Raw genomic sequence first — 13,172 nt, 5'->3', positions numbered from 1 at the left:
ATAACATTTACATCAGTTAATATATACACAATAACATTTACATCAATCAATATATACACAATAACATTTACATCAATTAATATCTCCACAATAACATTTACATCAATTAATATATACACAATAACATTTACATCAATTAATATAAACACAATAACATTTACCTCAATTAATATAAACACAATAACATTTACATCAGTTAATATATACACAATAACATTTACATCAATTAATATCTACACAATAACATTTACATCGATTAATATATACACAATAACTTTTACATCAATTAATATATACACAATAACATGTACATCAATTAATATAAACACAATAACATTTACCTCAATTAATATATACACAATAACATGTACATCAATTAATATAAACACAATAACATTTCCCTCAATTAATATAAACACAATAACATTTACATCGATTAATATATACACAATAACTTTTACATCAATTAATATATACACAATAACTTTTACATCAATTAATATATACACAATAACATTTACATCAATTAATATATACACAATAACAGAGGTTGAATTAAATTCAAGATCGGTCAGCCACGTGTTAAACAATAAACAAGTGAATCGTTTTTGCATGTTAAGTAAACAGGTCAGCTTTTATAGGTTGTAAGTATCACTTCAACAAGGAATACAATAAATGTACAGTTGGACCTCTTAGTCTCCAGTACCCTTGATTTGCTTGTAATGTTCGATTGTCCTTGATATACTCTAAACACTATAAGAAGGATGGGTGCTTATAAGGCCGTTTTTGGGCCCTTTGATTTCTGGATTTTCTCTTAATAGGTGCAAACATTTCTTGTTGTATTCCGTGCGGAAATGGCTACTAATACAAATGGTCTAGATTATGATAATTCGGTAACTTGGTATTAGGTACGATACGTGCCGACTGTATTAGTCTGTTTTGGAGGGTTAGTCAGAGGCCTTTTTTTAACTACCTGATTGCCGGATTGTCTCTTTAATTGTTAAAGGGTCAATATGCTCCTTCTTTGAATAATCATACAGATGGAAATTAACTTGAAATAACCTGTTTCCTAATTGCTGTAAAATAAAGTTTACAAACATACTCTATCATATTGATGCTAAACTGGCTAATCATTCGGATATGACATTTACAATATTTTAAATTTTAAAATAAATTAATATAATTTCACCTCTAAAAACAACTTTAGAATGAAAATTTAGGCTGTCATTTTCACACACTATTTATAGACGGTACACATCTACGATTTGATTAAGGAAGTTAGGGAATCATTTAGAAAAGAAATTTGCCTCTTAACCAGCCTCAAAAATTGACGAATAAAATGCGTTCAAGGAAATTCAAATGCAAGTACGTGATCAAATCTGTTTGTTATATATTATCAAACACTTTTGTCACACAAACTGTGTATTTATAAGGAAGTTGTTAAACATTAACTTTCCTCATTTAGACGATTTAATGTACCACCATCACCATTGTCGTAACCAGGAACTTACCCCAATACGCCACACCGAGACAGTTAACTTTGTGTACTGTTACATTAGTTATACGCTTAGTTGACAGATTTTTCAAAATGAAAGCTTGTAACATATTTGTAGCTTCGAAACGCACGTCCTATAAAACGCTTGTACTAGCGGTTTCTCATATAACACAACAACATCACTAAGGAGCAGAAAATCTGGAAATAAAGGAGATCCATGAACGGTATTATAGATACCCTTACTTAATTGTAATAATAAAATAATAAACAGTAAACTTGAACAGTTTTGTTTCTGTTCTCAAACATCTTAAATACCATTTAGAAAAGAGAATTTAGGATATGTTTATAACTTGTGTCTAATCGTTTTGTGGTACTTTGAGGTAAACGAATAGATATGTAGTGGTTTATATTTTATGATAAGAACAGTATCATTTTGTTCTCTCCGTAACGGAGCTAGACTCGTCGGCTGTTACGAAGAACATCACACGATTTTACCTGTATTACAGGTTTATCAGGGGTTATTTTTAAAGAAATGTACGATCTGATATTGAGGTGATCAGAAGTATGGATACTACATCTACAAGAATGAGAGCATCATATAAAAGTTAATAATTGTACGTATTCATACAGATCATGGAACAATGGCATGAATATGTTGTTAATTTTTATTTCTAGGGAAATGGATATGTGCAGAATGTACAGATCAGGGCGTCACTATGGCCGATGTAGAAACCCCATGCATCGACGAGACACCGGAAGTCGGCCATATTGATCCTCCCCATAACACACGTGAGCGTATGAATCATGTAATTTAAAATCGTATCGTAATGACATGCAGCAAGTGATGTAATAGTAGTTAAATCTTCTGGATTTTTAGGTGATTCCGTTACTGTAACGTGATATCCATAACAAATCTACAAAGTTAACAAAAATAGCTCACTGTTTGATCGAATTCCGGTATATTAATGAGCTGAGACCGTATTACAGGACTGTAAGAAGATAGGTTGGTAACAGCACGGTTAGGATGTCGGTATATAGTGTACGCGAACTATTTCATATTGATATTAAATGTGGCTGTGTCGTGTTGGATGAATAATTGACTGGTATTTGCGTGTGTAGTAGCTGGAATATTTTACACGAATGAGTGAAGATATTCGGGAAATACGATGAGAAACGACAGGATCTTGTTTTTAAAAAAAAATATTATTCATTTTTCCATCAGCTTGTCCTGCATTTAAATGTCTCGTACTGTAAACAGTTTTGATTTCGTTTTGCATAAACATTGCATTTGTTTATCTAAGATATAAACCTACGTTTATGATTTTGAGAGAAATCCACCCAATAAATCAATAAGCAGTTGACCGTACACGTAAGAACACGTATATCATATTTTTATTTGGTATCTTGTGTAAAGCGTGGAGCTTTAACGAACTGATACATTTTAAATCAGATCAAGTTTGTTTTTGTCCGATATTGTGCTTTGTGAATGTGTAATGCGTACTTCATAGTTGGACGATTAGAATAAATTGAAAAATAAACAGACCGTATACCATGCACCTTCGGAACAAGAAACCAACCCAAAAGAATAGTAACAGCGCTGATCACGCGACTACCCGGCTTTAACAGGTTGTATTGTCATCGCACGCATGTGTTCGTGAACTTTATGAGTATTTTCATAAAAAAATAAAAGGATGTATTGATCTTGTTCACATGCATATTACATATGCAGTGGAATTACATACTGTTAGGCGGTTACCAGATCGTCTGCTCTGATAAATCTGTCAATCGGATCATCTCTAAACCGTTCGACAATCTGTACTACCTTGGATGTGTTGTGGTAGGGAGTCCAGGGTTTTGCTGTCCATCAATCGATGGAACAATAATCTGAAGAAATTAACAAGGAACCCCGGTAGTGTGTCCTTTATCTACAGAACAGGTGTGGGTAAGGCCATGTTGACATTGGACAGCACGATATGACAATACAATAAATGATGTCAAGGCCGAGTCATCGTCGTAGGACAACGCATCATAACTGTGAAGTGGAAACTCCGAAACCACATGAAAAGCTGTATTTTGTTTTTCGTTCATAATTGATTTTTTTAAAAATATTTTATCAGTACATTTAAAAGATATTGTTTCTGATCTGAACGTGTATGTTAGTCTCTTTCCTGCTGCCTTCAAATCAGGATAGCGGAAAGTTATGATGAAAAAGCTTTGATTACGTCTACGAAATATCGACTGCAGATAGCATTTGATGTTGAAATTATATACATGTTAATATATAGATAAGTCTTTTTGCAGAGATGGAATTAAAGGTTTTCTGATATGACTCCATGGTGTTGATTTCAGCCGGCTGCAGCACCACATCCGGTTTACCAACGCCGTGCGATTCCCCTGTACACGACGCAGAAACCCTGGACAACAGGTGCGTGAACGAAAAGCGGGTTATTGTAATCTGCCTTAATACTCCAATACGTGATCTCTGTTTACGTCAATATAGGGTTAAGTAACTTAGGGTAGAACCTGCTGTTTCGTTGTCGAAATCAGATGTTCTGTGCCGTGTCAAACGGTTGAAACATATTCTGTCGAGGTAAATTGTAAAATAAACCAACAGGACAAGAATCGAGATGTTTTTCAAGGATAAAACGTCAACCTGACGGAATATTCCACTGCAATATAAAACATTTCATGTCAACACAAAGATAAAGGATAGATATATTAACATGAAGATAACTAGTAGATCAAATGAAAGACAATTATAGCAGGCTGGATACATGCGAATAAGGTTAACATGAATACTTTCTATTCTTCAGATTTACAACATATATATTAGACATCTTCTTTTTATTATTACTATTGGTACTGATAGCCGAACTTTTCATACCCAAAATTTCCCACCTTATGCTAATCCAACAAGCATCTCATGAAAAATCAGGGATCTGAGATAAATCAGGGGTCGGAGAAACATCGTCTGGGGCAATGATTAATTGATTATGTTTAGTTTTGTATTGTGAGGTGAAGACAGCAGTCTGTTTTGAGTACTTATGTTTAGTTTTGTATTGTGAGGTGAAGGCAGCAGTCTGTTTTGAGTCCTTATGTTTAGTTTTGTATTGTGAGGTGAAGGCAGCAGTCTGTTATGAGTACTTATGTTTAGTTTTGTATTGTGAGGTGGAGGCAGCAGTCTGTTTTGAGTACTTATGCTTAGTTTTGTATTGTGAGGTGAAGGCAGCAGTCTGTTTTGAGTACTTATGTTTAATTTTGTATTGTGAGATGGAGGCAGCAGTCTGTTTTGAGTACTTATGTTTAGTTTTTTATTGTGAGATGAAGGCAGCAGTCTGTTTTGAGTACTTGAATGCCTGTATTCACATTGTTAGAACTCGAACACTGTTCAGGTTTCATTACGTGCAAACGGGAATTTTCTTTGTGTGCCATTTATTGATGAAAATCCTATTAGGATTATTCGTCGTGGTCTTAAATCCCCGCGTTAGTTCTGGCGAAAACAACTCTCTGCATACATTACCTTGACATACTTTATGTCTTTTAAGAATATCCGTATTTGATAACATGTTGTGTCTTTCCCCAGACTTCCGGTTTTTGTGAAGTTAGCCAAAGCTGCAATATCCAGACCGGATGCTAGCCATTACCCAGACGCCTCCCGTTGGTCAATCGAAGAGGTGGTGACCTTTTTTGAATCCATCGGGTTTAAGGAGCACGCGGACGCCTTCCGGGAACAGGTATGATAATGAGGCAGCATTGTGAAGGGGACAGGAAAGTTCACGAAACTGTTAACGTTTGTACATTATTTTCATCAAATTCTTGGCTTGCGATACGAGACAGATTTCCGGTTCGGTTAGCGTCATTAAATGATATGACCCCGCCAAAAATGTTTGTGTTTTCCGTCGGTTGATCTGTTCGTCTTTCTGATATTTCTGATATGAATTAGAGCTCCTCTGTCCTCGATTATGAGCTATATTTCCCGCTTCGCTGACTTTGGTTTTAATTTGTGTTTAGCTCCTACTTGTTTTGGTTAGACTTCAGTTAAGCCTCATTTTTTTGTTAGATTTGGTGTTTAGCTCTATTTGAATCAAGACGATAGCAGGGGGCATAGGTATACATGTATATTGAATGTTTAAGAAACATTTCCTAGTTATGAACAGGTGCACTTTTTAAAATCATTTAATATCCTTACAATAGTCCCAATTGACATGGTTTTAGATGTCAAAAAGACAAAGGTGTTCTCATCGTGCCCTGTGGCAAATAAGGTCCTAATGCCACCGTGTTCTGTCTAGGAAAATCGCCCTGTCTGCACTCCAGCCTGGTCCATCCCGCCGATTAGTTTCTTTATTTTTTAAATCGTTCTTCACCAAGACGTTTCATGCCTTCTTTTTTCTTCTCCCTTGTAGCTGCCGAATTGGAGCTATTACACAATGCTCAATGATCTAGTTCTGTCTTCTTTAGTGTATAATGTGGCTTAGGTTGTGCGTCTACTATTCATCTTCGTTTGTTTTTCCCTTGTCAATTTTATCTATAGTATCATACATATGCACACGCTCTGGACGTTTCTCATCTTTTTGTCTTACTTTTTGATTAGTTTGCAATACATAGCTTCCATATGCAAGAACGGAGATAATTGTTGTCGTTCTTTGTGGATAAAATAGAAGATAACCAGGCCTCCCTTGATCTTTAGAATAGCCCTTTTCCGTCTAAACCTACTTTCTGTATTTTCTTCACAATTTCTTTTATTTTTTATGATAAATCCACATTAGCTGAAGCTTCGTACTCCTTACAGTTCTTCTCCTTACATATTGGTTGTGTTTTCTTTGCATTAACTCTCAGTCCTGTCTGACCTGTGCAGGTTCGGGAAAGAAAAGGCCTGCTGTATACCACTGCATATCTGTGTGGCCCCTGCAGAATCAGGGTGAAACTCAAACCACACAGTCCTGTGAGGGTGAAACTCAAAACACATAGTCCTGTCAGGGTAAAACTCAAACCACACAGTCCTGTCAGGGTGGCAAACTCATACCACACAGTCCTGTCAGGGTGGCAAACTCACACCACACAGTCCTGTGAGGGTGGCAAACTCAAACCACACAGTACTGTCGGGGTGAAACTCAAACCACACAGTCCTGTCAGGGTGAAACTCAACCCACACAGTCCTGTCAGGGTGGCAAACTCATACCACACAGTACTGTGAGGGTGGCAAACTCATACCACACAGTCCTGTAAGGGTGGCAAACTCAAACCACATAGTCCTGTCAGGGTTGCAAACTCAAACCACACAGTCCTGTCAGAGTGAAACGCAAACCACACAGTCCTGTCAGGGTGGCAAACTCAAGCTACCCAGTCCTGTCAGGGTGGCAAACTCAAACCACACAGTACTGTCGGGGTGAAACTCAAACCACACAGTCCTGTCAGGGTGAAACTCAACCCACACAGTCCTGTCAGGGTGGCAAACTCATACCACCCAGTCCTGTGAGGGTGGCAAACTCAAACCACACAGTACTGTCGGGGTGAAACTCAAACCACATAGTCATGTCAGGGTGAAACTCAAACCACACAGTCATGTCAGGGTTGCAAACTCAACCACACAGTCCTGTCAGGGGGGCAAACTCAAGCTACACAGTCCTGTCAGGGTGGCAAACTCAACCCACACAGTCCTGTCAGAGTGAAACTCAAACCACACGGTCCTGTAAGGGTGGCAAACTCAAACAACATAGTCCTGTCAGGGTTGCAAACTCAACCCACACAGTCCTGTCAGGGTGAAACTCAAACCACACAGTCCTGTCAGGGTGAAACTCAAACCACACAGTCCTGTAAGGGTGGCAAACTCAAACCACACAGTACTGTCGGGGTGAAACTCAAACCACACAGTCCTGTCAGGGTGGCAAACTCAAACCACACAGTCCTGTCAGAGTGAAACTCAAACCACACAGTCCTGTAAGGGTGGCAAACTCAAACAACATAGTCCTGTCAGGGTTGCAAACTCAAACCACACAGTCCTGTCAGGGTTGCAAACTCAAACCACACAGTCCTGTCAGGGCGAAACTCAAACCACATAGTCCTGGCAGGGTGAAACTCAAACCACACAGTCCTGTCAGGATGAAACTCAAACCACAAAGTCCTGTCAGGGTGGCAAACTCAAACCACACAGTACTGTCGGGGTGAAACTCAAACCACATAGTCATGTCAGGGTGAAACTCAAACCACACAGTCATGTCAGGGTTGCAAACTCAACCACACAGTCCTGTCAGGGGGGCAAACTCAAGCTACACAGTCCTGTCAGGGTGGCAAACTCAAACCACACAGTACTGTCGGGGTGAAACTCAAACCACACAGTCCTGTCAGGGAGGCAAACTCAAACCACACAGTCCTGTCAGGGTAAAACTCAAACCACACAGTCCTGTCAGGGTGGCACACTCAAACCACACAGTGTTGTCAGGGTGAAGCTCAAACCACATAGTCCTGTCAGGGGGAAACTCAAACCACACAGTCCTGTCAGGGTGAAACTCATACCACATAGTCCTGTCAGGGTGAAACTCAAACCACACACTCCTGTCAGGGTGGCAAACTCATACCACACAGTCCTGTGAGGGTGGCAAACTCAAACCACACAGTCCTGTCACAGTCCTGTAAGGGTGGCAAACTCAAACAACATAGTCCTGTCAGGGTGGCAAACACAAACCACACAGTGTTGTCAGGGTGAAGCTCAAACCACATAGTCCTGTCAGGGTGAAACTCAAGCCACACAGTCCTGTCAGGGTGGCAAACTCAAACTACACAGTCCTGTCAGGGTGGCAAACTCAAACCACATAGTCATGTCAGGGTGGCAAACTCAAACCACACAGTCCTTTCAGGGTGGCAAACTCAAACCACATAGTCCTGTAAGGGGCGCAAACTCAAACCACACAGTCCTGTCAGGGTTGCAAACTCAAACCACACAGTCCTGTCAGGGTTGCAAACTCAAACCACATAGTCCTGTCAGGGTGAAACTCAAGCCACACAGTCCTGTCAGGGTGGCAAACTCAAACCACATAGTCCTGTAAGGGGCGCAAACTCAAACCACACAGTCCTGTCAGGGTTGCAAACTCAAACCACACAGTCCTGTCAGGGAGAAACTCAAACCACACAGTCCTGTCAGGGTGAAACTCATACCACATAGTCCTGTCATGTCAGGGTGGCAAACTCAAACCACACAGTCATGTCAGGGTGGCAAACTCAAACCACACAGTCCTTTCAGGGTGGCAAACTCAAACCACACAGTCCTGTCACAGTCCTGTAAGGGTGGCAAACTCAAACAACATAGTCCTGTCAGGGTTGCAAACTCAACCCACACAGTCCTGTCAGGGTGAAACTCAAACCACAAAGTCCTGTCAGGGTGGCAAACTCAAACCACACAGTGTTGTCAGGGTGAAGCTCAAACCACACAGTCCTGTCAGGGTGAAACTCATACCACATAGTCCTGTCATGTCAGGGTGGCAAACTCAAACCACACAGTCATGTCAGGTTGGCAAACTCAAACAACACAGTGCTGTCAGGGTGGCAAACTCAAACCACACAGTCCTTTCAGGGTGGCAAACTCAAACCACACAGTCCTGTCAGTGTGGCAAACTCAAACTACACAGTCCTGTCAGGGTGGCAAACTCAAACCACACAGTGTTGTCAGGGTGAAGCTCAAACCACATAGTCCTGTCAGGGGGAAACTCAAACCACACAGTCCTGTCAGGGTGAAACTCAAACCACAAAGTCCTGTCAGGGTGGCAAACTCAAACCACACAGTACTGTCGGGGTGAAACTCAAACCACACAGTCCTGTCAGGGGTGCAAACTCAAACCACACAGTCCTGTCAGGGTGGCAAACTCATACCACACAGTCCTGTGAGGGTGGCAAACTCAAACCACATAGTCCTGTAAGGGTCGCAACCTCAAACCACACAGTCCTGTCAGGGTTGCAAACTCAAACCACACAGTCCTGTCAGGGTGGCAAACTCAAACCACACAGTGTTGTCAGGGTGAAGCTCAAACCACATAGTCCTGTCAGGGTGAAACTCAAACCACACAGGCCTGTCAGGGTGGCAAACTAAAACCACACAGTCCTGTCAGGGTGAAACTCAAACCCCACAGTCCTGTCAGGGGGGCAAACTCAAACCCCACAGTCCTGTCAGGGTGAAACTCAAACCACACAGCCCTGTCAGGTAGGCACACCACACAGTCCTGTCAGGGAGGCACACTACACAGCCCTGTCAGGGTAGCACACCACACAGTCCTGTCAGGGTGGCACACCATACAGTCCTGTCAGGGTGGCACACCACACAGCCCTGTCAGGGTGGCACACTACACAGCCCTGTCAGGAAGGCACACAACACAGTCCTGTCAGGGTGGCACACCACACAGTCCTTTCAGGGTGGCAAACTCAAACCCCACAGTCCTGTCAGGGGGAAACTCAAACCACACAGTCCTGTCAGGGTGAAACTCATACCACATAGTCCTGTCAGGGTGAAACTCAAACCACAAAGTCCTGTCAGGGTGGCAAACTCAAACCACCCAGTCCTGTCAGGGTTAAACTCAAACCACACAGTCCCGTCAGGGTGGCAAACTCAAACCACACAGCCCTGTCAGGGTGAAACTCAAACCACACAGTCCTGCCAGGGTGGCAAACTCAAACCACACAGTCCTGTCACAGTCCTGTAAGGGTGGCAAACTCAAACAACATAGTCCTGTCAGGGTGGCAAACACAAACCACACAGTGTTGTCAGGGTGAAGCTCAAACCACATAGTCCTGTCAGGGGGAAACTCAAACCACACAGTCCTGTCAGGGTGAAACTCAAACCACAAAGTCCTGTCAGGGTGGCAAACTCAAACCACCCAGTCCTGTCAGGGTTAAACTCAAACCACACAGTCCCGTCAGGGTGGCAAACTCAAACCACACAGGCCTGGCAGGGTGAAACTCAAACCACACAGTCCTGTCAGAGTGAAACTCAAACCACATAGTCCTGTCAGGGAGGCAAACTCAAACCACACAGTCCTGTCAGGGTGGCAAATTCAAACCACACAGTCCTGTCAGGGTGAAACTCATACCACATAGTCCTGTCAGGGTGAAACTCAAACCACAAAGTCCTGTCAGGGTGGCAAACTCAAACCACACAGTGCTATCATGGTAACACTCAAACCACACAGTCCTGTCAGGGTGAAACTCAGACCACACAGTCCTGTCAGGGTGGCAAACTCAAACCTCAAAGCCCTGTCAGGGTGAAACTCAAACCACACAGTCCTTTCAGGGTGGCAAACTCAAACCACACAGTCCTGTCACAGTCCTGTAAGGGTGGCAAACTCAAACAACATAGTCCTGTCAGGGTGGCAAACACAAACCACACAGTGTTGTCAGGGTGAAGCTCAAACCACATAGTCCTGTCAGGGGGAAACTCAAACCACACAGTCCTGTCAGGGTTGCAAACTCAAACCACACAGTCCTGTCAGGGTTAAACTCAAACCACACAGTCCTGTCAGGGTGGCAACCTCAAACCCCACAGCCCTGTCAGGGTGAAACTCAAACCACACAGTCCTGTCAGAGTGGCAAACTCAAACCACACAGCCCTGTCAGGGTGAAACTCAAACCACACAGTCCTGTTAGGGTGGCAAACTCAAACCACACAGTCCTGTCAGGGGGAAACTCAAACCACACAGTCCTGTCAGGGTTGCAAACTCAAACCACACCGGCCTGTCAGGGTGAAACTCAAACCACACAGTCCTTTCAGGGTGGCAAACTCAAACCACACAGTCCTGTCACAGTCCTGTAAGGGTGGCAAACTCAAACAACATAGTCCTGTCAGGGTGGCAAACACAAACCACACAGTGTTGTCAGGGTGAAGCTCAAACCACATAGTCCTGTCAGGGTGAAACTCAAACCACAAAGTCCTGTCAGGGTGGCAAACTCAAACCACCCAGCCCTGTCAGGGTGAAACTCAAACCACACAGTCCTTTCAGGGTGGCAAACTCAAACCACACAGTCCTGTGAGGGTGGCAAACTCAAACCACATAGTCCTGTCAGGGCGAAACTCAAACCACACAGTCCTGTCAGGGTGGCAACCTCAAACCCCACAGCCCTGTCAGGGTGAAACTCAAACCACACAGTCCTGTCAGAGTGAAACTCAAACCACATAGTCCTGTCAGGGTGGCACACCACACAGTCCTTTCAGGGTGGCAAACTCAAACCACACAGTCCTGTCACAGTCCTGTAAGGGTGGCAAACTCAAACAACATAGTCCTGTCAGGGTGGCAAACACAAACCACACAGTGTTGTCAGGGTGAAGCTCAAACCACATAGTCCTGTCAGGGTGAAACTCAAGCCACACAGTCCTGTCAGGGTGGCAAACTCAAACCGCACAGTCCTGTCAGGGTGAAACTCAAACCACACAGCCCTGTCAGGTAGGCACACCACACAGTCCTGTCAGGGTGGCACACTACACAGCCCTGTCAGGGAGGCACACCACACAGTCCTGTCAGGGTGGCACACTACACAGCCCTGTCAGGAAGGCACACAACACAGTCCTGTCAGGGTGGCACACCACACAGTCCTGTCAGGTTGGCACACAACACAGTCCTGTCAGGGTGGCACAAAACACAGTCCTGTCAGGGTGTCACACCACACAGTCCTGTCAGGGTGGCACACCACACAGTCCTTTCAGGGTGGCAAACTCAAACCACACAGTCCTGTCAGAGTGAAACTCAAACCACATAGTCCTGTCAGGGTGGCAAACTCAAGCCACACAGTCCTGTCAGGGTGAAACTCAAACCACCCAGTCCTGTCAGGGTGGCAAACCCAAACCACACAGTCCTGTCAGGGTGGCAAACCCAAACCCCACAGTCCCGTCAGGGTGAAACTCAAACCACACAGTCCTGTCAGAGTGGCAAACTCAAACCACACAGTCCTGTCAGGGGGGCAAACTCAAACCACCCAGTCCTGGCAGGGTGAAACTCAAACCACACAGTCCTGTCAGGGTGGCACACCACACAGTCCTGTCAGGTAGGCGGCTGTTTAGGCTCTTTTTATGTTGCTGATTTTTTTGCTTCGTTAATAAAACAATCTCCATTTATGTCAAGTTCTGATGGATGCCTGCAATTGTTTTGTAACGAGAATAAAAAGGGATCCGGATTTGACCAATCCCTGTTTTACCTCCGTGTTTACCTCCACTCAGTCCATTCTTCACCATCACACATACTACCCACTAAAGTTTCTCAGAGAGGCGCTTCACCATCACACAATATTGCCCACTAAAGTTTCTCAGAGAGGCGCTTTACCATCACACTATACGGCCCACTAAAGTTTCTCAGAGAGGCGCTTCACCATCACACAATACTGCCCACTAAAGTTTCTCAGTGAGGCGCTTCACCATCACACAATACTGCCCTATAAAGTTTCTCAGAGAGGCGCTTTACCATCACACAATACGGCCCACAAAAGTTTCTCAGAGAGGCGCTTTACCATCCGTTTACATTTTTAGGTCACCTGAGACAAAGTCTCAAGTGACCTATTGCGATCGCCTTTTGTCCGTCGTCGTCCGTCGTCCGTCGTCCGTCGTGCGTCCGTAAACAATTTACATTTTCGACTTCTTCTCCAAAACCCCTGAACCAATTTCAATGAAATTTTGCAGGGACCTTCCATGGACAAAGGTCAACAAAAA

At 43.3% G+C, this 13,172-nt stretch overlaps 1 protein-coding gene across 1 annotated transcript in view; it reads left to right on the top strand.

The window, feature by feature from the left end:
* The window catches only part of LOC110448320 (histone acetyltransferase KAT6A-like), a 59,921-nt gene that overhangs the window by 43,194 nt on the left and 3,555 nt on the right, over nt 1–13,172 (top strand). The window contains exons 5-7 of the mRNA XM_021494493.1: nt 2,171–2,284; nt 3,845–3,920; nt 5,079–5,229. Coding sequence (XP_021350168.1) covers nt 2,171–2,284; nt 3,845–3,920; nt 5,079–5,229 — 341 coding nt within the window. The remainder of the gene's footprint in view (nt 1–2,170; nt 2,285–3,844; nt 3,921–5,078; nt 5,230–13,172) is intronic.

The sequence above is a fragment of the Mizuhopecten yessoensis genome, unplaced genomic scaffold, assembly GCF_002113885.1.
Source record: "Mizuhopecten yessoensis strain PY_sf001 unplaced genomic scaffold, ASM211388v2 scaffold4001, whole genome shotgun sequence".
NCBI lineage: Eukaryota > Metazoa > Mollusca > Bivalvia > Pectinida > Pectinidae > Mizuhopecten > Mizuhopecten yessoensis.
Note: the sequence above shows the minus strand (reverse complement) of the source record. Positions and strands in the feature narration are given on the sequence as shown.